At 47.8% G+C, this 25,977-nt stretch overlaps 1 protein-coding gene and 1 pseudogene across 2 annotated transcripts; both read right to left on the bottom strand.

Moving 5' to 3' along the window:
* Positions 1-7,601: 7,601 nt before the first annotated feature.
* Positions 7,602-8,330, bottom strand: LOC308495129 (melanoma-associated antigen B4-like; annotated as a pseudogene). Its single transcript has one exon. The product of its transcript is annotated as a melanoma-associated antigen B4-like (transcript).
* Positions 8,331-17,768: 9,438 nt separating this feature from the next.
* LOC308495130 (melanoma-associated antigen B4-like) lies at positions 17,769-18,788 on the bottom strand (the record flags this gene model as incomplete). The annotated part of the gene is made up of 1 exon (XM_081043058.1): positions 17,769-18,788. The coding sequence occupies one exon, from the start codon at positions 18,786-18,788 to the stop codon at positions 17,769-17,771; it is 1,020 nt and encodes a 339-aa protein (XP_080899184.1).
* Positions 18,789-25,977: the final 7,189 nt, after the last annotated feature.

The raw sequence follows: 25,977 nt of genomic DNA on the forward strand, positions 1-25,977 counted from the left end.
CCTCCCGGTCCCCATCTTGACTGCAGTTCAGACTGAAAGTCCTCTCTCTGTAGAAGGGGGGCTCCTCCCGAAGAGGAAGCCCTTCTCCCTCACACATTCCAGGCCGACATCTCGGCGGGCGCCTCTGAGCGCAGTGGGCAGGGGAGGGATGGGGGGGCCCCCTCCTTCGTTATGCGAGTGACGTGGTTTCTTATGTTCCCACTCGGGCCCTCTTCTGGATCATGTTGGGACGGACACGTCCTGCGTGTGTAGAAGGGGGGCTCCTCCCGAAGAGGAAGCCCTTCGCCCTCACACATTCCAGGCCGAATGTAGGCCGACATCTTGGCTGGGGCCTCTGAGCGCCGTCCGCAGGGGAGGCTTATGGGGCCCACCTTACTAATGGGATTCCCGTGGTCTGTTAAATTCCCACTCAGGTCCCTCACCGTGACTCCAGAGCAGTCCCGCGAATCCTCAGTCAGTGGAACCAACGCCGCGCGCAGCAGAACAACGCCCTGGGCTCTGGCTCCGCCTCGGCTCGGGCTCGGGCTCGGGCTTCCGCTGCGCCTCGGGCTCCGAAGCGGAAGTCCACGAGTCACGTCGGCGTGGCTGCCCCGGATGTCCGACGGCTGACAGCCAGGGCGGGGCTCCGTGGGACTCCATTGTTGTGGAGTGGGTCGTCCCTAGTCCTCGCTGAGGGTCCTCATTTGTGTGTCTTCACAGCCTGCGACTCCTGCCTCTGGCGACCTGTGTCCTCCAGGCCCCCAGCAGAGCCCTCGTCCCCTGAGTCCAGTGGGCAAGTCAGGGCGCACTGCTCTGCTGTCTGCTCGGTCTCGCAGGCCTGCCAAGAGGGGTGGGACCCTGGGAGCCTCCGTCTTTTGGGGAGCCATCCTGTCGTGAGCACCCAGGGCCGTCACCTGGACTCCGGTTAAGGCCGAGACTCCACCCTTTGCACAACTGGGGATCCACCATGTTAGATAGGGGTCCTGGCTCCCGGCGTGCACACAGGTGGAAGCTCTTCTGGGTGTCCCAGGGCGAAAACCAGCACAGGACTCCATTTCATCCTCCCTGCTTTGGAGGACCACAATTATATTCTGTGTGGGTGCGTCCCTCATTCCTCATTCGGGGTCCTCACCTCCATCAGTGTCAGAGACTGGGACCCCTCCCTGTACTGACCTCGGGTCGTTCTCCTAGGGAACGAGACCCAAGTCCTTGAGAACCCTGAAGGGTAAGTGACGGGGCGCTCAGGCTGAGATCTTCACAAACCAGATCTCCCACTTCTTGGAAGTTTGGTCACTGACTAATACCTTCCGTCCCGGCGGCCGTCCCTTCTAAGTCACCATTATCTTTGTTTACTTTACCACCAGTGAAAATCCAGGTCCTGGCTACACTTCTCCAAATTACACACACCATGAGCCAAATGAGTGCCTTTTTTAATGGAGCCGTCTATGAGTCGCCAACGCAGGGTATACAGTGCCAGTCCAGTGCATTCTGGGCATCCCACTCCAAGGGAGTATCACCCTTATTGCTCAGAAACTCCCAGGTGATGATGAGCATACAACATCTAGTCCGTGTTCTGTGTTCACCTGCACTGGCGCAGGAGGACAAGGCACCTTCCTTCCCTACCTTAGGTGGAGATTTTCTGTGTTTTACGCACAATCGCAAAGTGAGCGTTCCGGACAATGTTTCTTTGCAGGCTGTCTTTCATCTCTGAGGCCCTCCGTCTGAGTGGGGTTCTGGCCCCTGCTCACCACTCGGAGTGTCATCTAGCCCACCCCGCAAGCTCCCTTAAAATCAACTCCCACTGAAGCATTTGCAGTTTTCTCAGACCCCAAACTACCTTGCCTCATGACATTTCCACTTAATTGCTTTCAACTCAAACCTCCTCCCCTCTTCACCCTTCCTTTGTACTTGTTCCTTATGTCGTAGAGAATATCGCAACAATTGTTTCACATGAGAGCAGCTGCCAGAGTCTGAAATTCAATCGGCAGGGCCTATGTACTCCTTTGATGTTTTCACAGGTTTTTTTCTTTTTTTGGAGTTTTTTGGTTTTTCTTGGAAACCATCCCCAGTACTAGCATGAATCCTTCTAGAGTGCCTAGTTTAAATTAATGGTTGGGAAATAAACAATCCCCTGAGCATGAGGTGAAATTCATTAGGATTTCATTTTTCTTACGTTCCTTTAGTCTGAGCAAACCCAGGTATATCTTCGAATTTTACTAGAAGAAACACTGGAAGGAATTAGGCAAACCAAGAATTGGCCAATTTTTCCTCATATATAGTCCTTCTCTTTTTTGGGTTGCATTAATTAAATATTTATAAAGTGCCTGTTGTATCCTAGGCAGTATGCTGAGACTACAACTCCAAAGGAGACAAAACACCTTCCCCTTTTCGTGAAAAAAAGAAAACAAAACACTTTCATTGATGTATGATTGACACACACGGAGCTGCACATTTAACATATACGACTTGGTGTGTTTGGACACAAGTATGCACCCTTGGGCCATCAGGACACTCTGTGCCATAAACATATCTTTCCTTCAAAACTTTCTATTCTCTTATTATTTATGTATGTATGTATGTATATATGTATGTATGTATGTATGTATGTATATGTGTATGTATGTATCTATTTATTAATATCCTCCTTCCTTCATTCACTGCAAAAATTTAAGCATCCAATATCATATTATTGACTATAGGTTCTGTGATACACAGTACCCTTCTAGGACTTATTTGCCTTATGCAGCTGAAACTTGTATCCTATGACCGCTACCTCCCCATTACACCTCCTCCCAGCTCCTGGCAACCACCATTCTATTCTGCTTCTATCTGTTTGAGTATTTTAGATTCGTCATATGAGTGGTATCACATATTTGTTTTTCTGTGTGTGGCTTATTTTCACTTACCATAATGTCTTCTAGGTTCCCCTGCGCTGTTGCAAATGGCAAGATTTTCTTCTTTCTGAGGCTGAACAATACTCCATGTGTGTAATACCATATTTTCTTTATTTGTTTATCCATCAGTGGACAGTGACTTTTTTACCGTTTCCTGCCTGTTGTGAATAATGGTGCACGGAACATGGTCATTGAGGTTTCTCTTCAAGATCCTGACTTCTGTTCATTGGACGGGTATGTAGAAGTGGGATAGGTGAATTGCATGCTCGTTCTATTTTAATTTTTTCGGGAACCTCCATATTGCTTCTCATGGTGGCTGTTGCATTTATAGTCCCACTAAGATGAAAGAGTTATCTTTTCCAAATGGTTGCACTTAATCAGATTACTCTCTACTTGGGGAGAGAGAAAGACAGTTAACTCTGTTCTTTTTGTTGTGATGAGAATGCTTAACGAGAGAACCACTCTCCTAACAGATTTTCAAGTGCACACTACAGTATTGTTAAATATGGCCTCCGTGTTTTACATCACATCTTTGGAACTTACTCATCTTGCGTAACTGAAACTACACCAGTTGAAGAGCAACTCCTAGTTTCCCCCTACCCCCAGGCCCTGGCCACCACCATTCTACTCTGTTTCTATATGTCTGACTGTTCTCCATACCTCATATGAGTGGGATCCTGCAGTATTTTTCACTGTTTGACTGGCTTACTCACTTACAATAATGTCCCCCATGTTCATCCATGTAGTCCCATATGACAGGATCTTTTATTTTTCAGGGTAAAGAATATTCCATTCTATGTATATATCCACCTGTTCTAAAATCCATTTGTGTGTTGATGGATCTGTGGGTTTTTTTGTTTTTTACATAATTGGCTATTGTGAATCATGGTGCAATGAACATAGATGTGTGCAGCTATCTTTTTGAGATATGATTTCGTATACAAACCGAAGTGGGATTGTTGAATCATGTGGTAGTTCCAGTTTAATAATGTTCGGAGGACTTTCCCAACTGTTTTCCTTGATGGGTTTACCAATTTACTTTCCCTCCAACAGTGTAGAACGTTTCTTTCTCTCAACAACCTCACTCACACTTGTTAAGGCTTGTCTTTATGATGGTAGCTATCCTAACAGGTATGAGGAGATATCTGATTGTGGTCCTGATTTCCATATCCTTGATGATTCGTGGTGCCGGTCACGTTTTCATATACCTCTTGTCCATTTGTATGTCATCTTGAGAAAAATATTCAGAGCATTTGCTCACGTTTTAGTGGAGTGAGTTTTTAAATGATTAATTGGCTAATGAAATATATGGGCTCCTTACATAATTTGATAGTAACCCTTTATCAGCTGTATGGTTTGCAGCTTTTTCCTCCCATTGCATAGATTGCTGTGTCATTTTGTTAATTGTTCCTATTGCTGTACAGAGTTATGTAGTTTATCCTCTTACTTTTTCTCTTTTGCACTTCCTGTATTGTTTGTGGTGTCATATATGAAAAGAAAACAAACACATTTCCGAATCAAAGGTGAACCAGTTGTTCGTCTTGTGTTTATTTTCTTGGAATTTTACGGTTTCAGGTTTCATTTTTAAGTGTTTAACCCATGTTTCACTAATTTTTGAGTAGGATGTAAGATAAACCTGCAGTTCAACGCTTTGGCATGTAGGTATTCAATTTTCCCAATACCATATGTTGCATTTACCAATACCATATATTGCTCAGGGACCGAAATCAAGTCCTAAATTTGACGTCAGGGCAGGCCTAATATCCCTCCCTCCGTTGACATGGGACCGCCCCCCTCAGACCAAAACCCTGACTTCCCTGTTACTCCTCTGTGGGAACAAATGTGCCCCTCTGGCTGACATCTCTGCCTTTGTCCTACTGGCGCTAGCAGTGGGGAAGATTCTGTGTGGCCACGGATGATATGGGTCGTGTGTCTCCCCACTCTACTGTCCGCACTCTGACTCCTGGCACAACCTTTATACTGAGGCCCTCAATTCCCTGTGAAACCCTAGAAGGAGGTGAGGTTTGCCTCATCTCGCCTCAACAGCCTCTGGTCTGCCAAGGCTAGCACTAGTGGAAGGAATCTGTGCTGAAACCCACTCTTAGGACGTGGGTGGGCCTTTCAGTAGTCAGGATCCTTACCTTGGTTCCTGGCGCAATCTGGAAAACTTCCTTCTGCTCACCTGTGTCTGTCCACTTTGATGATGTTCCTCCCGGCCTTGAGGTGTTGTGGGAGAAACTGAGTATGACTCATCATGTCACCATGACTACGTGACACGGTCTCAGTTGTGACTACAGGGACGGGGCTGTATGTGGCCCACTTCTTTCTGGGAGGGATCCTCTTATCATTATGTAGTGTCACCATGTTGACTGCTGTTAGGAACCAGGTACCGTTCCTCTGCTGAATGGGGTATCACCCATCAGTGCAAGGAGTTTAAGTCCCTGAGACCAGCGCCTTTCAGGAAATGAGGCCGGAAGACCCTGCCTGTGACCTCTCAGGGACATCTGCAGAAGCGGGCATTAGATGGACATATGTCTTACGGAACAGTTGGTTGCCTCACTCCTCATACAGGATTGTTATCTTGACACGGTCATGCCTGGGCTTCCACTCTCTGCTGAAAAGTCAGCCTGTACACAGAGGATCTCATTCCCTTGAGACCCTGCACTCAGATTCTAAGGGGGAATTGAGCTTGTCAGCGCCTAGTTGAGCCTCCCAGGCATAACAGCGGAGGAGGGGTTAGGTGTAGCCCTGTCCAGTGTGGATTGAGTGGTCCCCACGATGGTTCTCCACTCTGACTATTCAAGTTTCCCGCCTGGGACTCCACTCTCTGCGGATCTGAGGCAATAGCGTTCTGGCGAAATCCTCACCTCCCAGGGACCTGAACTGAAAGTCAGTGTTAGCCACGAGCAACCAGGACTGTTCTGAACCTCATAGGGCTGACAACTGGGAAGGGACTTCATTGGGTCCTATTGTTCTGGCTGGGTCACTCCGTCTATCTCATTCCTGTTTCTCATGTCCATTTCTGTGAGAACCTGACACTCCTTCCTCTACTGACCTGAGAACTGTGCCTTTAGATCAAGGCCTTTATGCCCCTAGGAAGTCTGAAGAATGAGGGAGGGTGTGCTCAGCCCTACAGCTATGCTTGGTTCCCTTTGTATTTGAGAGGGGATGGGACTCGTGTCCCTCAGAACCCCTGTATTGTGGGGTGTTGGCCTCACCAGACCCCTTATAGCAGGTCCTTATTATGGTTCCTATATTGCATATAAGACTTTCCGTTAGATAACCTGTAGAGGAAAACTGAAATAAGAGGCACAGGTTGTGTCTCAGGGTGTGAGGAGGACAGTGTAGAGTTATCGTGACTTATACCAGCTGACTTATTCCCACCTTGCCATTTAGTAGATCCATGAATTTTGCCACATTACTGAACTCTAACTCTGTGAGAGTCAGGCTCTCCATTATACAGTGAGTCTGATAACCCTGTCTTGTCAGAGTGCAGGAATATACGTAATGTATGGGAAGCATCTTTCGCTGTGCCAGTCTTGTGTAGAGACATTAGGGAATGGTAATTATTACTGATAAGATATCTTGACGTCACATGTTACCATCCGTCCAGTTGGATTGTTTTTTTACATGTAAGAGATGTCAGAAAATATGCAGTGTCCTAGAGAAAAGAAAACCCCCTACATGTGCAAAATTATGCTTATCAATGAAAACGAAGTAACATGCTGTCGGCACCCCTCCTTTACTGTTTTTTTGACTTATTCTTCATAAAGCAGGGTATCTGCCCCTCTTCTGTAATGATAGCTTCTCCTAGAATCTATGATTGCATGGGCACGTGCTGAGTGCTCTTTGACTAAACATCCCCAGTGCTAGCATGAAGACTTCCAAAGCGATGATGCTGAATTAACGATTGTGTGAAATAAAACACACGAGCATAGAGGTAAATTCATTCTGTTTTATATTCTCAAACATTCTGGAAAAAAACCGGCAAATCCAGGTATATATCTTTTAAACTTACAGAAAGAAAGACTAAATGGAGTAAGGCACACCAAGAATTGACCAACTTTTTTGGATCTATTTCTACATATTTTTTAATCTTCTTTTCCTACTATTTCAGTGTGGAATTCTTCACATTTCCAAGGATATTCATACCCTAAAGCCATGCGATCTTTTTTGGATCACAATGTGATTTAAGGATTTTCCATGTGTATTTTAAAACCCCAAAATCTTACTCCTAAACCTGACACAGAGCAATGAATGTGTGATCCATGTCATTTATAGACTCACATTTTGAATCTAAATGAACTTTTTGTTGAAAAGACTACTACACGAAAATGCAAAACTAGATTAGACAACAAGATATTTGTGCATGTCAGGAACACTGCTTAACAGGCCTTTCAAACTTGATAGTCAATTATCCACCTCACACCTCACTCAGGGTGACAGTAGGGTTTGGATGTCGCCCTGAAGCCAGCACTGGCCTTGGAAGCTTTGCTAGCCTTGTTTGTAACAACAGCCCTGGCTCTCTCTTTCTCATCTCTGAACACCTCTTCTTGATGGGTAGAATGGCCCTTGGGGCAGTATCATTGATGTTGCACAAAAACTCCAGGACTTTCATCTTGGTGGTCTCAGTTTGTGCTCTTGGATGCCACAGGTATTCACAGTGTGGAAGATCAGTGTTGGGTACCTCCCCGTACCCCAGGTACTTTTAATGCACAAAATCTTGAGTCATATGTTTCCTGGGCTCCCTGAAGAAGTGCCGTCATAGATGTTCCACATATTCAGGAATTCCTCGATTGCCTCCTCAGAGGCACGGTTGCCATGTAAGTAGATGACAAGCAGGAGAGGCATTCGAATTCCTTTCATAGGAAATCAGCAGCCAGTGCTCTGATTCCCATCATTGGTGTCATCTTGCTTGCGGACAAAGGTATAGGATTTACTGTGGGGCTTGACTTCCATTAATTCTAGGCCAAAGGCCGCAACCATGTACTCAGAGGCTTTCTTGAAGATCTCAGGGAATTGTTGCCTGTACCTGTGGTGGACAATCTTCAGCATGTCTGCCTTTTTAATGGGCTCATTCATTTTATATTTAAACAGCAGAAACTGCACCAACATATTCACCTTCTTAGTTAGAAGATCTTGGACAGTGCTCTCAGTGGAAGTTGAGGCCTGGGAGGAATTTTTACTTTTCTTAACAAGGCACATGGCACCACATTCAGAACGTTTGCAGGAAACAACTGCAGCAGCACTGGTGGTGGCTGGGACACTTGGAGGGGCCGGGACAGTGCCAGCCTCAGCGGAGGTAGAGGAACCATCCCCACAAGCAGGAGAGGAGGGTGAAGTGGTTTCTCCTTCCTCTGCTTTAGCTGCCTGAGAACTGTGAAGACCTTGGGTCTGAGCTCTGTTATGGCGGCGTTTCTCACGAGCACGGAGCTTACTATTGTGACCACGAGGCATGATGGCTGTGATCTGGGAGACAGACAGGAGAGTGGGTCAGTGGACTGGTGATTTCGTACCTGGTGGATGGGGAATGAGATGACATGAGCACGTGCAACAGGTCAATTTCACCTTGGCTGCAGTGAAGGCAGCCTCTGAAAGTTTCCCTGAGGGCACTGATGGAGAACCCACTAGGACTCTGTTCTCCTGATCAGTCTGTCCCGAAAGAATCCATAGAAAAACCATGATAACCTAAGAGTGAGTCTCCCCAGCCTCCTAGCAGCTCCGCCCTGGGTTTACTCAAAAGTCAGCAGGTGCTGGCAGGGGGATCCCTGTGTTCTGCCATGTGGAGTCCTTCTAGTTCCCATTCAAAATTATCATGTCAACTGTGGCCAAAGTCTGGGCACCGGCCCTTCTGGTACTCTGACATTGACACCTCAAAGCTCCCTTAGACCCCGGAGAAGGAACTGAAGGTGGGCCTCAATCACCTTCCTGCAGGGGACACTTAGTGCTGAGAGCGGAGTGGGGTCCTTTCTGACTTAAGTTCATTTGGGTCCGCAGCCGTCAGTCAACCTCCTCACACTGGCTCCTTGTAAGGCTTGGCAGCACTCGCCTTTTGCTGACTCTAGCCTACACCTCAGACTCAGGATCCCACCTCCCTTAGTCCCGATAAAACCAGTGAGGGGGATGCTCAACCTGACAGCCGTTCCCCGAGATTTCTTGCGCTGATATCAAAGGGTTAGGATGGATGCATTCATGTCCCCTCTTTTCAGAGTTGGTTGGTCCCTTGCGTCCTCCCTCGGGTTCCTCAATGTGTGTCCTGCTAGAGAATTCCTCATAGGAAGAGGCAGCCTCCCTGAGTCAAAGTGTGAGAGAGTGAAGTTGACCTTATCTGAACAAACGTGGTCCCCGGGGCGTGGAGCTATTGCAAGCAGGTGGAGTCCCGAGGTAGGTGGTCCCACATAGGATCTCAACTCGAGATCTAAATTTGACTCATGATGGGTTCTAAGATTTCTCCCTCTACTGACCGGGGTCCACTCCCCTCTGAGCAATACCCTCCACTCCCTGTGACACTTCTGTGAGGACTGAAGGGCACTCCTGTCAGACATGTATCCTTCAGGCCGGCCAGCCCTGACAATAGGGAGAATCGTTTGTGGCCCCACTGATACGGTGTGCGACATCCCCCCAGTCTTCAACCCGGCAAAACACCAAATTCTGCTGCTGCTGACCTAAGGCTGCCGCCATTGACCTGGTCTCTCACCTCCCTGCATCTCCTGGGAAGAAGTGAGTGCAACTCGTCACGTCAACATGCCTCAGTCTCCCAGGTGTGCAAGCAGAACTGGCGCTTTACGTGGCCCCCTCCTATCTCCTATCTGCGTAGGAGGGGTCCCCATCCCCACTCACTGTCACGGCCCTGAATCCTATCAGGGAGTGGGTTCCTTTGGCTAAACTGGACTCACTCCATTAGACCAAGGCCCTTGACACACTGATACCACCTCCAGAAGAAATGAGGGCCACCTCAACCTGCCAACTCTTCCCGGGACTTGGTCTGCTCAGCTGGGGAGCTGGCACGTATAGCCCTCACCTCCTAAGTTCCCGCCAGAGGGGAAATTAGTTGCTTTTTAAGCCTATAGTGTGCCTGGTAAATCCTAGAGCTGAGCTCAGCAGCGCCGCACTAGGTGTCCCCCTTTCATGTGTAGACGTTGGCTCATAAAACCTCCCGGTCCCCATCTTGACTGCAGTTCAGACTGAAAGTCCTCTCTCTGTAGAAGGGGGGCTCCTCCCGAAGAGGAAGCCCTTCTCCCTCACACATTCCAGGCCGACATCTGGGCGGGGGCCTCTGAGCGCCGTGGGCAGGGGAGGGATGGGGGGGCCCCCTCCTTCGTTATGCGAGGGACATGGTTTCTTATGTTCCCACTCGGGCCCTCATCTGGATCGTGTTGGGACGGACACGTCCTGCGTGTGTAGAAGGGGGGCTCCTCCCGAAGAGGAAGCCCTTCGCCCTCACACATTCCAGGCCGAATATAGGCCGACATCTTGGCTGGGGCCTCTGAGCGCCGTCCGCAGGGGAGGCTTATGGGGCCCACCTTACTAATGGGATTCCCGTGGTCTGTTAAATTCCCACTCAGGTCCCTCACCGTGACTCCAGAGCAGTCCCGCGAATCGTCCGTCAGTGGAACCAACGCCGCGCGCAGCAGAACAAGGCCCTCGGCTCTGGCTCCGCCTCGGCTCGGGCTCGGGCTCGGGCTTCCGCTGCGCCTCGGGCTCCGAAGCGGAAGTCCACGAGTCACGTCGGCGTGGCTGCCCCGGATGTCCGAGGGCTGACAGCCAGGGCGGGGCTCTGTGGGACTCCATTGTTGTGGAGTGGGTCGTCCCTAGTCCTCGCTGAGGGTCCTCATTTGTGTGTCTTCACAGCCTGCGACCCTGCCTCTGGCGACCTGTGTCCTCCAGGCCCCCAGCAGAGCCCTCGTCCCCTGAGTCCAGTGGGCAAGTCAGGGCGCACTGCTCTGCTGTCTGCTCGGCCTCGCAGGCCTGCCAAGAGGGGTGGGACCCTGCGAGCCTCCGTCTTTTGGGGAGCCATCCTGTCGTGAGCACCCAGGGCCGTCACCTGGACTCCGGTTAAGGCCGAGACTCCACCCTTTGCACAACTGGGGATCCACCCTGTTAGATAGGGGTCCTGGCTCCCGGCGTGCACACAGGTGGAAGCTCTTCTGGGTGTCCCAGGGCGAAAACCAGCACAGGACTCCATTTCATCCTCCCTGCTTTGGAGGACCACAATTGTATTCTGTGTGGGTGCGTCCCTCATTCCTCATTCGGGGTCCTCACCTCCATCAGTGTCAGAGACTGGGACCCCTCCCTGTACTGACCTCGGGTCGTTCTCCTAGGGAATGAGACCCAAGCCCTTGAGAACCCTGAAGGGTAAGTGACGGGGCGCTCAGGCTGAGATCTTCACAAACCAGATCTCCCACTTCTTGGAAGTTTGGTCACTGACTAATACCTTCCGTCCCGGCGGCCGTCCCTTCTAAGTCACCATTATCTTTGTTTACTTTACCACCAGTGAAAATCCAGGTCCTGGCTACACTTCTCCAAATTACACACACCATGAGCCAAATGAGTGCCTTTTTTAATGGAGCCGTCTATGAGTCGCCATCGCAGGGTGTACAGTGCCAGTCCAGTGCATTCTGGGCATCCCACTCCAAGGGAGTATCACCCTTATTGCTCAGAAACTCCCAGGTGATGATGAGCATACAACATCTAGTCCGTGTTCTGTGTTCACCTGCACTGGCGCAGGAGGACAAGGCACCTTCCTTCCCTACCTTAGGTGGAGATTTTCTGTGTTTTACGCACAATCGCAAAGTGAGCGTTCCGGACAATGTTTCTTTGCAGGCTGTCTTTCATCTCTGAGGCCCTCCGTCTGAGTGGGGTTCTGGCCCCTGCTCACCACTCGGAGTGTCATCTAGCCCACCCCGCAAGCTCCCTTAAAATCAACTCCCACTGAAGCATTTGCAGTTTTCTCAGACCCCAAACTACCTTGCCTCATGACATTTCCACTTAATTGCTTTCAACTCAAACCTCCTCCCCTCTTCACCCTTCCTTTGTACTTGTTCCTTATGTTGTAGTGTATATCGCAACAATTGTTTCACATGAGAGCAGCTACCAGAGTCTGAAATTCAATCGGCAGGGCCTATGTACTCCTTTGAGGTTTTCACAGGTTTTTTTCTTTTTTTGGAGTGTTTTGGTTTTTCTTGGAAACCATCCCCAGTACTAGCATGAATCCTTCTAGAGTGCCTAGTTTAAATTAATGGTTGGGAAATAAACAATCCCCTGAGCATGAGGTGAAATTCATTAGGATTTCATTTTTCTTACGTTCCTTTAGTCTGAGCAAACCCAGGTATACCTTCGAATTTTACTAGAAGAAACACTGGAAGGAATTAGGCAAACCAAGAATTGGCCAATTTTTCCTCATATATAGTCCTTCTCTTTTTTGGGTTGCATTAATTAAATATTTATAAAGTGCCTGTTGTATCCTAGGCAGTATGCTGAGACTACAACTCCAAAGGAGACAAAACACCTTCCCCTTTTCGTGAAAAAAGAAAACAAAACACTTTCATTGATGTATGATTGACACACACGGAGCTGCACATTTAACGTATACGACTTGGTGTGTTTGGACACAAGTGTGCACCCTTGGGCCATCAGGACACTCTGTGCCATAAACATATCTTTCCTTCAAAACTTTCTATTCTCTTATTATTTATTCATTTATGTATGTATATATGTATGTATGTATGTATATATGTATGTATGTATCTATTTATTAATATCCTCCTTCCTTCATTCACTGCAAAAATTTAAGCATCCAATATCATATTATTGACTATAGGTTCTGTGATACACAGTACCCTTCTAGGACTTATTTGCCTTATGCAGCTGAAACTTGTATCCTATGACCGCTACCTCCCCATTACACCTCCTCCCAGCTCCTGGCAACCACCATTCTATTCTGCTTCTATCTGTTTGAGTATTTTAGATTCGTCATATGAGTGGTATCACATATTTGTTTTTCTGTGTGTGGCTTATTTTCACTTACCATAATGTCTTCTAGGTTCCCCTGCGCTGTTGCAAATGGCAAGATTTTCTTCTTTCTGAGGCTGAACAATACTCCATGTGTGTAATACCATATTTTCTTTATTTGTTTATCCATCAGTGGACAGTGACTTTTTTACCGTTTCCTGCCTGTTGTGAATAATGGTGCACGGAACATGGTCATTGAGGTTTCTCTTCAAGATCCTGACTTCTGTTCATTGGACGGGTATGTAGAAGTGGGATAGGTGAATTGCATGCTCGTTCTATTTTAATTTTTTCGGGAACCTCCATATTGCTTCTCATGGTGGCTGCTGCATTTATAGTCCCACTAAGATGAAAGAGTTATCATTTCCAAATGGTTGCACTTAATCAGATTACTCTCTACTTGGGGAGAGAGAAAGACAGTTAACTCTGTTCTTTTTGTTGTGATGAGAATGCTTAACGAGAGAACCACTCTCCTAACAGATTTTCAAGTGCACACTACAGTATTGTTAAATATGGGCTCCGTGTTTTACATCACATCTTTGGAACTTATTCATCTTGCATAACTGAAACAACACCAGTTGAAGAGCAACTCCTAGTTTCCCCCTACCCCCAGGCCCTGGCCACCACCATTCTACTCTGTTTCTATGTGTCAGACTGTTCTCCATACCTCATATGAGTGGGATCCTGCAGTATTTTTCACTGTTTGACTGGCTTACTCACTTACAATAATGTCCCCCATGTTCATCCATGTAGTCCCATATGACAGGATCTTTTATTTTTCAGGGTAAAGAATATTCCATTGTACGTATATATCACCTGTTCTAAAATCCATTTGTGTGTTGATGGATCTGTGGGTTTTTTTGTTTTTTACATAATTGGCTATTGTGAATCATGGTGCAATGAACATAGTTGTGTGCAGCTATCTTTTTGAGATATGATTTCGTATACAAACCGAAGTGGGATTGTTGAATCATGTGGTAGTTCCAGTTTAATAATGTTCGGAGGACTTTCCCAACTGTTTTCCTTGATGGGTTTACCAATTTACTTTCCCTCCAACAGTGTAGAACGTTTCTTTCTCTCATCAACCTCACTCACACTTGTTAAGGCTTGTCTGTATGATGGTAGCTATCCTAACAGGTATGAGGGGATATCTGATTGTGGTCCTGATTTCCATATCCTTGATGATTCGTGGTGCCGGTCACGTTTTCATATACCTCTTGTCCATTTGTATGTCATCTTGAGAAAAATATTCAGAGCATTTGCTCACGTTTTAGTGGAGTGAGTTTTTAAATGATTAATTGGCTAATGAAATATATGGGCTCCCTACATAATTTGATAGTAACCCTTTATCAGCTGTATGGTTTGCAGCTTTTTCCTCCCATTGCATAGATTGCTGTGTCATTTTGTTAATTGTTCCCATTGCTGGACAGAGTTATTTAGTTTACAGTCTTTCTTTTTCTCTTTTGTACTTCCTGTATTGTTTGTGGTGTCATATATGAAAAAAAAGAAACACATTTCCGAATGAAAGGTGAGCCAGTTGTTCGTCTTGTGTTTATTTTCTTGGAATTTTATGGTTTCAGGTTTCATTTTTAAGTGTTTAACCCATGTTTCACTAATTTTTGAGTAGGATGTATGATAAACCTGCACTTCAACTCTTTTGCATGTAGGTATTCAATTTTCCCAATACCATATGTTGCATTTACCAATACCATATATTGCTCAGGGACCAAATTCAAGTCCTAAATTTGACTTCAGGGCAGGCCTCTCATCTCTCCCTCCATTGACATGGGACCGCAACCCTCAGACCAAAACCCTCACCTCCCTGTTACTGCTCTGTGGGAACAAATGAGCCTCTCTGGCTGACATCTCTGCCTTTGTCCTACTGGCGCTAGCAGTGGGGAAGATTCTGTGTGGCCACGGATGATATGGGTCGCGTGTCTCCCCACTCTTTACTGTCCGCACTCTGACTCCTGGCACAACCTTTACACTGAGGCCCTCAATTCCCTGTGAAACCCTAGAAGGAGGTGAGGTTTGCCTCATCTGGCCTCAGCAGCCTCTGGTCTGCCAAGGCTAGCACTAGTGGACGGAATCTGTGCTGAAACCCACTCTTACGACGTGAGTGGGCCTTTCAGTAGTCAGAATCCTTACCTTGGTTCCTGGCGCAATCTGGAAAACTTCCTTCTGCTCACCTGTGTCTGTCCACTTTGATGATGTTCCTCCCGGCCTTGAGGTGTTGTGGGAGAAACTGAGTATGACTCATCGTGTCACCATGACTACGTGACACGGTCTCAGTTGTGACTACAGGGACGGGGCTGCATGTGGCCCACTTCTTTCTGGGAGGGATCCTCTTATCATTATGTAGTGTCACCATGTTGACTGCCGTTAGGAACCAGGTACCTTTCCTCTGCTGAATGGGGTATGATCCATCAGTGCAAGGAGTTTAAGTCCCTGAGACCAGCCCCTTTCAGGAATTGAGGCCGGAAGACCCTGCCTGTGACCTCTCAGGGACATCTGCAGAAGCGGGCATTAGATGGACATATGTCTTACGGAACAGTTGGTTGCCTCACTCCTCATACAGGATTGTTATCTTGACACGGTCATGCCTGGGCTTCCATTCTCTGCTGAAAAGCCAGCCTGTACACGGAGGATCTCATTCCCTTGAGACCCTGCACGCAGATTCTAAGGGGGAATTGAGCTTGTCAGCGCCTAGTTGAGCCTCCCAGGCATAACAGCGGAGGAGGGGTTAGGTGTAGCCCTGTCCAGTGTGGATTGAGTGGTCCCCACGATGGTTCTCCACTCTGACTATTCAACTTTCCCGCCTGGGACTCCACTCTCTGCGGATCTGAGGCAATAGCGTTCTGGCGAAATGCTCACCTCCCAGGGTCCTGAACTGAAAGTCAGTGTTAGCCACGAGCAACCAGGACTGTTCTGAACCTCACAGGGCTGACAACTGGGAAGGGACTTCATTGGGTCCTATTGTTCTGGCTGGGTCACTCCGTCTATCTCATTCCTGTTTCTCACGTCCATTTCTGTGAGAACCTGACACTCCTTCCTCTACTGACCTGAGAACTGTGCCTTTAGATCAAGGCCTTTATGCCCCTAGGAAGTCTGAAGAATGAGGGAGGGTTTGCTCAGCCATGCAGATTTGTCTGGTTCCCCGTGTGTCTGAGAGCGGATGGGACCTGTGTCCCTCAGAACCCCTATATTCTGGGGTGTTGGTCTCCACAGGCCCCTTACGTGGGGCCCTCACCTTGCTTGCTATGTCTTGGATGAAAGGCTTCCTGGCAAATTCCACGTCTCTGCAAAGTCTTGAACAGTTACTGCTCTGCAAACATTGGAGACAATGTGACCCTCTCCAGGAGTAATGTGAGGTAGGGACACTGTAGCACGTGGACGGGGACGCAGGACAGCTTATGTTCTGTCTGGGAAAAACATACATTGATCTATTTCTTGTCTTTATCAGTCAGATGAAGGTTCTCATGTAATTTCTGTTCTGGCACAGTTACTTTCCACAAATTAGAGATTGTCCCGGATGATTTTCAGAGCTCCTGACCTTTTCAGGTTATCTAACATTGCAAATGTAGGTGATCATAATGTCACAGAATATTGGCTCTCTGTTCCTACCTCTCAATCATTGTGGCATTCTTACTGTCCTGGCTATGTTTTCAATCCAGTAGTTAGGACACAAGGCCGTTCTTTTCACCACTCGATGTTTTGAGGTAATGAGAGGAAACCTGAAATAAGAGGCACAGGTTGTGTCTCAGGGTGTGAGGAGAACAGTGTGGGCTCACCGTGGGTCAGACTAGCTGTCTAATTCTTCCAGGCTTGCCATTTCCTAGAGCCCCTTGAATGCTTGCACATTACCAGACTCTAACTCTATGAGATTCAGGCTCTCCACTTTACAGAGAGTCTGATAAACCCTGTCTTGTAGGACTGCTGGAATACGTGTAATGCACGGAAAGCATGGCAACATGCCTGTCTTCTATGGAGACATTAGGGAATGGCAGTTATTACTGATTATCTTGACCTCACGTTACCATCCATCCAGCTGGAATTTTTTTTTTTTTTTAATATCTAAGAGAAGTCAGAAAATATGCAGTGATTTAGAAAAATGGAAAACCCCTTAAGTGGCCAAAATTCTGTTTATCGATGAAAACTAAGTAATATGTTGTGTGCAACCCCCCTTACTGCCCTTTTGCCTTTTGCCTCATGAAGTAGTGTATCTCGCCCTGTTTTCTAACGATAGGTTCTCTAGAATCTATAATTACATGGGCACGCGCTGGGTCTGCTTTGACTAAACATCCCCAGTGCAAGCACGAAGTCTTCCAAAGCGATGATGCTCAATTAACGATTGTGTGAAATAAAAGGCACGACCAACGAGAGGTAAATTCACTGTGATTTATATTGTCAAACATGCTTGGAAAACATAAGCAAATCCAGGTACATATCTTTTAAACTTACATAAGGACTAAATGAGTAAGGCTAACCAAGGACTGACCAACTTTTACTTGATGTATCTCTGTATGTCTTTTTATCTTCTTTTCCCTACTATTTTGGTGTAGAATTCTTCACATTTCCAAGGACACTCCTAGCCAAAAGACATGTTATCTTGTTTTGGATCACAAAGTAATTTAAGGAATTTCAAATTGTATTTCAAAACACCAAAGTCTGACTCCTAAACCTGACAAACAGCAATGAACGTATGATCCACGTCATTTCACAAACTTACATTCTGAATCTAAATGAACTCTTTGTTGAAAAGACCACCACACGAAAATGCAAAAACTAGGTTAGACAACAAGATATTTGTGCATATTAGGAACACTGCTTAACAGGCCTCACAAACCAGACGGTGAAGTATCCACCTCAGACCTCAATCAGGGGAGTTTAGCGGCTGGATGTGGCCCTGGGGACCCCACTGGACTTGGAGGTAGTGCCAGCCATGGTGGCAGCAGTGGCCCGGGCTCTCTGTTCCTCATCTCTCAAAGCCTCTGCATAAAGACATGGAAAGTCACTGGGGGTGCTACCATTGATCTTGGACAAAAACTCCAGCACTTTCATCTTGGTGATCTCAGCATGGGCTCTGGAACCCCAGAGGAATTCAAAGGATGGAGGATCACTGTTGGGTACCTGCCGGCACTCCAGGTACTTTTCCTTCACCAAATCTTCGATGAGCTTCCTGGGCTCCCCGAAGATGATGTGCCTCTTTCCGTCATAGATTCCCCACATATTCAGGATTTCCCAGATGTCCTCCTCAGAGGCGCAGTTGTGATGCAAAAAGATCACACCCAGGAGAGGCATCAGAATCCCTCTTAGAGGAAATTGCCAGGCCCTGCTCAGACTCCCACCGCCGTTATCATCTGTGTTGCAGACCAGGGTATAGGAGTGACTGTTGGGCTTGACTTCCTTCATTTCTAAGCCAAAGATCAGATCCAATCTCACAGAGGCTTTCCCGAGGATCTCAGGGAATTGCTCCCTGTACCTTTTGTGGATAATCTTCAGCATATCTGCCTTTCTCATGGGCTCATTCATTTTATACTTATACAGCAAGAACTGCACCAACATACCCGCTTTCCTATCTAGAAGATCTTGGCGAGAGCTCTCAGTGGAAGTAGAGGCCCGGGAGGAATTCTTACTTTTCGGAACACGGCTCCTGCCACATCCATCAGACCTTTTGCAGGAAACACCTGCAGCAGCACTGGTGGTGTCTGGGACATTCGGAGGCGCCGGGACCGTACCACCCACAGTGGAGGTGGAGGGACCATCCCAACAAGCAAGAGAGGAGGATGAAACGGCCTCTTCTTTCACTGCAGGAGATGCCTGCGCATCCTTAAGACCTTGGGTCTGAGCTCTGCTTTGGCGGCGTTTCTCACGAGCTCGGAGCTTACTATTGTGACCACGAGGCATGACGGCTGTGATCTCGGAGACAGACAGGAGAGTGGGTCAGTGGACAGGTGATTTCGTACCTGGTGGATGGGGAATGAGATGATATGAGCACGAGCAACAGGTCAATTTCACCGTGGCTGCAGTGAAGGCAGCCTCTGAAAGTTTCCCTGAGGGCACTGATGGAGAACCCACTAGGACTCTGTTCTCCTGGTCAGTCTGTCCCGAAAGAACCCATAGAAAAGCCATGACACCCTAAGAGTGAGTCAGTCTTCCCCTGCCTCCTAGCAGCTCCGCCCTGGGTTTACTCAAAAGTCAGCAGGTGCTGGCAGGGGGATCCCTGTGTTCTGCCATGTGGAGTCCTTCTAGTTCCCATTCAAAATTATCATGTCAACTGTGGCCAAAGTCTGGGCACCGGCCCTTCTGGTACTCTGACATTGACACCTCAAAGCTCCCTTAGACCCCGGAGAAGGAACTGAAGGTGGGCCTCAATCACCTTCCTGCAGGGGACACTTAGTGCTGAGAGCGGAGTGGGGTCCTTTCTGACCCCACTTTGGGTTCATTTGGGTCCGCAGCCGTCAGTCAACCTCCTCACACTGGCTCCTTGTAAGGCTTGGCAGCACTCGCCTTTTGCTGACTCTAGCCTACACCTCAGACTCAGGATCCCACCTCCCTTAGTCCCGATAAAACCAGTGAGGGGGATGCTCAACCTGACAGCCGTTCCCCGAGATTTCTTGCGCTGATATCAAAGGGTTAGGATGGATGCATTCATGTCCCCTCTTTTCAGAGTTGGTTGGTCCCTTGCATCCTCCCTCGGGTTCCTCAATGTGTGTCCTGCTAGAGAATTCCTCATAGGAAGAGGCAGCCTCCCTGAGCCAAAGTGTGAGAGAGTGAAGTTGACCTTATCTGAACAAACGTGGTCCCCGGGGCGTGGAGCTATTGCAAGCAGGTGGAGTCCCGAGGTAGGTGGTCCCACATAGGATCTCAACTCGAGATCTAAATTTGACTCATGATGGGTTCTAAGATTTCTCCCTCTACTGACCGGGGTCCACTCCCCTCTGAGCAATACCCTCCACTCCCTGTGACACTTCTGTGAGGACTGAAGGGCACTCCTGTCAGACATGTATCCTTCAGGCCGGGCAGCCCTGACAATAGGGAGAATCGTTTGTGGCCCCACTGATACGGTGTGCGACATCCCCCCAGTCTTCAACCCGGCAAAACACGAAATTCTGCTGCTGCTGACCTAAGGCTGCCGCCATTGACCTGGTCTCTCACCTCCCTGCATCTCCTGGGAAGAAGTGAGTGCAACTCGTCACGTCAACATGCCTCAGTCTCCCAGGTGTGCAAGCAGAACTGGCGCTTTACGTGGCACCCTCCTATCTCCTATCTGCGTAGGAGGGGTCCCCATCCCCACTCAGTGTCACGGCCCTGAATCCTATCAGGGAGTGGGTTCCTTTGGCTAACCTGGACTCACTCCATTAGACCAAGGCCCTTGCCTCCCTGATACCACCTCCAGATAAATGAGGGTCACCTCAACCTGCCAACTCTTCCCGGGACTTTGTCTGCTCAGCTGGGGAGCTGACACTTCTAGCCCTCACCTCCTAAGTTCCCGCCAGAGGGGAAATTAGTTGCTTTTTAAGCCTATAGTGTGCCTGGTAAATCCTAGAGCTGAGCTCAGCGGCGCCGCACTAGGTGTCCCCCTTTAATGTGTAGACGTTTGCTCATAAAACCTCCCGGTCCCCATCTTGACTGCAGTTCAGACTGAAAGCACTCTCTCTGTAGAAGGGGGGCTCCTCCCGAAGAGGAAGCCCTTCTCCTTCACACATTCCAGGCCGACATCTCGGCGGGGCCTCTGAGCGCCTTGGGCAGGGGAGGGATGGGGGGGCCCCCTCCTTCGTTATGCGAGGGATGTGGTTTCTTATGTTCCCACTCAGGCCCTCGTCTGGATTGTGTTGGGACGGACACGTCCTGCGTGTGTAGAAGGGGGGGCTCCTCCCGAAGAGGAAGCCCTTCGCCCTCACACATTCCAGGCCGAATGTAGGCCGACATCTTGGCTGGGGCCTCTGAGCGCCGTCCGCAGGGGAGGCTTATGGGGCCCACCTTACTAATGGGATTCCCGTGGTCTGTTAAATTCCCACTCAGGTCCCTCACCGTGACTCCAGAGCAGTCCCGCGAATCCTCCGTCAGTGGAACCAAGGCCGCGTGCAGCAGAACAAGGCCTTCGGCTCTGGCTCCGCCTCCGCTCAGGCTCGGGCTCGGGCTCCGGCTGGGGCTCGGGCTTCCGCTGCGCCTCGGGCTCCGAAGCGGAAGTCCACGAGTCACGTCGGCGTGGCTGCCCCGGATGTCCGACGGCTGACAGCCAGGGCGGGGCTCCGTGGGACTCCATTGTTGTGGAGTGGGTCGTCCCTAGTCCTCGCTGAGGGTCCTCATTTGTGTGTCTTCACAGCCTGCGACCCTGCCTCTGGCGACCTGTGTCCTCCAGGCCCCCAGCAGAGCCCTCGTCCCCTGAGTCCAGTGGGCAAGTCAGGGCGCACTGCTCTGCTGTCTGCTCGGCCTCGCAGGCCTGCCAAGAGGGGTGGGACCCTGCGAGCCTCCGTCTTTTGGGGAGCCATCCTGTCGTGAGCACCCAGGGCCGTCACCTGGACTCCGGTTAAGGGCGAGACTCCACCCTTTGCACAACTGGGGATCCACCCTGTTAGATAGGGGTCCTGGCTCCCGGCGTGCACACAGGTGGAAGCTCTTCTGGGTGTCCCAGGGCGAAAACCAGCACAGGACTCCATTTCATCCTCCCTGCTTTGGAGGACCACAATTGTATTCTGTGTGGGTGCGTCCCTCATTCCTCATTCGGGGTCCTCACCTCCATCAGTGTCAGAGACTGGGACCCCTCCCTGTACTGACCTCGGGTCGTTCTCCTAGGGAACGAGACCCAAGCCCTTGAGAACCCTGAAGGGTAAGTGACGGGGCGCTCAGGCTGAGATCTTCACAAACCAGATCTCCCACTTCTTGGAAGTTTGGTCACTGACTAATACCTTCCGTCCCGGCGGCCGTCCCTTCTAAGTCACCATTATCTTTGTTTACTTTACCACCAGTGAAAATCCAGGCCCTGGCTACACTTCTGCAAATTACACACACCATGAGCCAAATGAGTTCCTTTTTTAATGGAGCCGTCTATGAGTCGCCAACGCAGGGTATACAGTGCCAGTCCAGTGCATTCTGGGCATCCCACTCCAAGGGAGTATCACCCTTATTGCTCAGAAACTCCCAGGTGATGATGAGCATACAACATCTAGTCCGTGTTCTGTGTTCACCTGCACTGGCGCAGGAGGACAAGGCACCTTCCTTCCCTACCTTAGGTGGAGATTTTCTGTGTTTTACGTAGAATCGCAAAGTGAGCGTTCCGGACAATGTTTCTTTGCAGGCTGTCTTTCATCTCTGAGGCCCTCCGTCTGAGTGGGGTTCTGGCCCCTGCTCACCACTCGGAGTGTCGTCTAGCCCACCCCGCAAGCTCCCTTAAAATCAACTCCCACTGAAGCATTTGCAGTTTTCTCAGACCCCAAACTACCTTGCCTCATGACATTTCCACTTAATTGCTTTCAACTCAAACCTCCTCCCCTCTTCACCCTTCCTTTGTACTTGTTCCTTATGTCGTAGTGTATATCGCAACAATTGTTTCACATGAGAGCAGCTACCAGAGTCTGAAATTCAATCGGCAGGGCCTATGTACTCCTTTGAGGTTTTCACAGGTTTTTTTCTTTTTTTGGAGTGTTTTGGTTTTTCTTGGAAACCATCCCCAGTAGTAGCATGAATCCTTCTAGAGTGCCTAGTTTAAATTAATGGTTGGGAAATAAACAATCCCCTGAGCATGAGGTGAAATTCATTAGGATTTCATTTTTCTTACGTTCCTTTAGTCTGAGCAAACCCAGGTATACCTTCGAATTTTACTAGAAGAAACACTGGAAGGAATTAGGCAAACCAAGAATTGGCCAATTTTTCCTCATATATAGTCCTTCTCTTTTTTGGGTTGCATTAATTAAATATTTATAAAGTGCCTGTTGTATCCTAGGCAGTATGCTGAGACTACAACTCCAAAGGAGACAAAACACCTTCCCCTTTTCGTGAAAAAAGAAAACAAAACACTTTCATTGATGTATGATTGACACACACGGAGCTGCACATTTAACGTATACGACTTGGTGTGTTTGGACACAAGTGTGCACCCTTGGGCCATCAGGACACTCTGTGCCATAAACATATCTTTCCTTCAAAACTTTCTATTCTCTTATTATTTATTCATTTATGTATGTATATATGTATGTATGTATGTATATATGTATGTATGTATCTATTTATTAATATCCTCCTTCCTTCATTCACTGCAAAAATTTAAGCATCCAATATCATATTATTGACTATAGGTTCTGTGATACACAGTACCCTTCTAGGACTTATTTGCCTTATGCAGCTGAAACTTGTATCCTATGACCGCTACCTCCCCATTACACCTCCTCCCAGCTCCTGGCAACCACCATTCTATTCTGCTTCTATCTGTTTGAGTATTTTAGATTCGTCATATGAGTGGTATCACATATTTGTTTTTCTGTGTGTGGCTTATTTTCACTTACCATAATGTCTTCTAGGTTCCCCTGCGCTGTTGCAAATGGCAAGATTTTCTTCTTTCTGAGGCTGAACAATACTCCATGTGTGTAATACCATATTTTCTTTATTTGTTTATCCATCAGTGGACAGTGACTTTTTTACCGTTTCCTGCCTGTTGTGAATAATGGTGCACGGAACATGGTCATTGAGGTTTCTCTTCAAGATCCTGACTTCTGTTCATTGGACGGGTATGTAGAAGTGGGATAGGTGAATTGCATGCTCGTTCTATTTTAATTTTTTCGGGAACCTCCATATTGCTTCTCATGGTGGCTGCTGCATTTATAGTCCCACTAAGATGAAAGAGTTATCATTTCCAAATGGTTGCACTTAATCAGATTACTCTCTACTTGGGGAGAGAGAAAGACAGTTAACTCTGTTCTTTTTGTTGTGATGAGAATGCTTAACGAGAGAACCACTCTCCTAACAGATTTTCAAGTGCACACTACAGTATTGTTAAATATGGGCTCCGTGTTTTACATCACATCTTTGGAACTTATTCATCTTGCATAACTGAAACAACACCAGTTGAAGAGCAACTCCTAGTTTCCCCCTACCCCCAGGCCCTGGCCACCACCATTCTACTCTGTTTCTATGTGTCAGACTGTTCTCCATACCTCATATGAGTGGGATCCTGCAGTATTTTTCACTGTTTGACTGGCTTACTCACTTACAATAATGTCCCCCATGTTCATCCATGTAGTCCCATATGACAGGATCTTTTATTTTTCAGGGTAAAGAATATTCCATTGTACGTATATATCACCTGTTCTAAAATCCATTTGTGTGTTGATGGATCTGTGGGTTTTTTTGTTTTTTACATAATTGGCTATTGTGAATCATGGTGCAATGAACATAGTTGTGTGCAGCTATCTTTTTGAGATATGATTTCGTATACAAACCGAAGTGGGATTGTTGAATCATGTGGTAGTTCCAGTTTAATAATGTTCGGAGGACTTTCCCAACTGTTTTCCTTGATGGGTTTACCAATTTACTTTCCCTCCAACAGTGTAGAACGTTTCTTTCTCTCATCAACCTCACTCACACTTGTTAAGGCTTGTCTGTATGATGGTAGCTATCCTAACAGGTATGAGGGGATATCTGATTGTGGTCCTGATTTCCATATCCTTGATGATTCGTGGTGCCGGTCACGTTTTCATATACCTCTTGTCCATTTGTATGTCATCTTGAGAAAAATATTCAGAGCATTTGCTCACGTTTTAGTGGAGTGAGTTTTTAAATGATTAATTGGCTAATGAAATATATGGGCTCCCTACATAATTTGATAGTAACCCTTTATCAGCTGTATGGTTTGCAGCTTTTTCCTCCCATTGCATAGATTGCTGTGTCATTTTGTTAATTGTTCCCATTGCTGGACAGAGTTATTTAGTTTACAGTCTTTCTTTTTCTCTTTTGTACTTCCTGTATTGTTTGTGGTGTCATATATGAAAAAAAAGAAACACATTTCCGAATGAAAGGTGAGCCAGTTGTTCGTCTTGTGTTTATTTTCTTGGAATTTTATGGTTTCAGGTTTCATTTTTAAGTGTTTAACCCATGTTTCACTAATTTTTGAGTAGGATGTATGATAAACCTGCACTTCAACTCTTTTGCATGTAGGTATTCAATTTTCCCAATACCATATGTTGCATTTACCAATACCATATATTGCTCAGGGACCAAATTCAAGTCCTAAATTTGACTTCAGGGCAGGCCTCTCATCTCTCCCTCCATTGACATGGGACCGCAACCCTCAGACCAAAACCCTCACCTCCCTGTTACTGCTCTGTGGGAACAAATGAGCCTCTCTGGCTGACATCTCTGCCTTTGTCCTACTGGCGCTAGCAGTGGGGAAGATTCTGTGTGGCCACGGATGATATGGGTCGCGTGTCTCCCCACTCTTTACTGTCCGCACTCTGACTCCTGGCACAACCTTTACACTGAGGCCCTCAATTCCCTGTGAAACCCTAGAAGGAGGTGAGGTTTGCCTCATCTGGCCTCAGCAGCCTCTGGTCTGCCAAGGCTAGCACTAGTGGACGGAATCTGTGCTGAAACCCACTCTTACGACGTGAGTGGGCCTTTCAGTAGTCAGAATCCTTACCTTGGTTCCTGGCGCAATCTGGAAAACTTCCTTCTGCTCACCTGTGTCTGTCCACTTTGATGATGTTCCTCCCGGCCTTGAGGTGTTGTGGGAGAAACTGAGTATGACTCATCGTGTCACCATGACTACGTGACACGGTCTCAGTTGTGACTACAGGGACGGGGCTGCATGTGGCCCACTTCTTTCTGGGAGGGATCCTCTTATCATTATGTAGTGTCACCATGTTGACTGCCGTTAGGAACCAGGTACCTTTCCTCTGCTGAATGGGGTATGATCCATCAGTGCAAGGAGTTTAAGTCCCTGAGACCAGCCCCTTTCAGGAATTGAGGCCGGAAGACCCTGCCTGTGACCTCTCAGGGACATCTGCAGAAGCGGGCATTAGATGGACATATGTCTTACGGAACAGTTGGTTGCCTCACTCCTCATACAGGATTGTTATCTTGACACGGTCATGCCTGGGCT

Source organism: Rhinolophus hipposideros (genome assembly GCF_964194185.1).
Source record: "Rhinolophus hipposideros genome assembly, chromosome: X".
NCBI classification, from domain to species: domain Eukaryota; kingdom Metazoa; phylum Chordata; class Mammalia; order Chiroptera; family Rhinolophidae; genus Rhinolophus; species Rhinolophus hipposideros.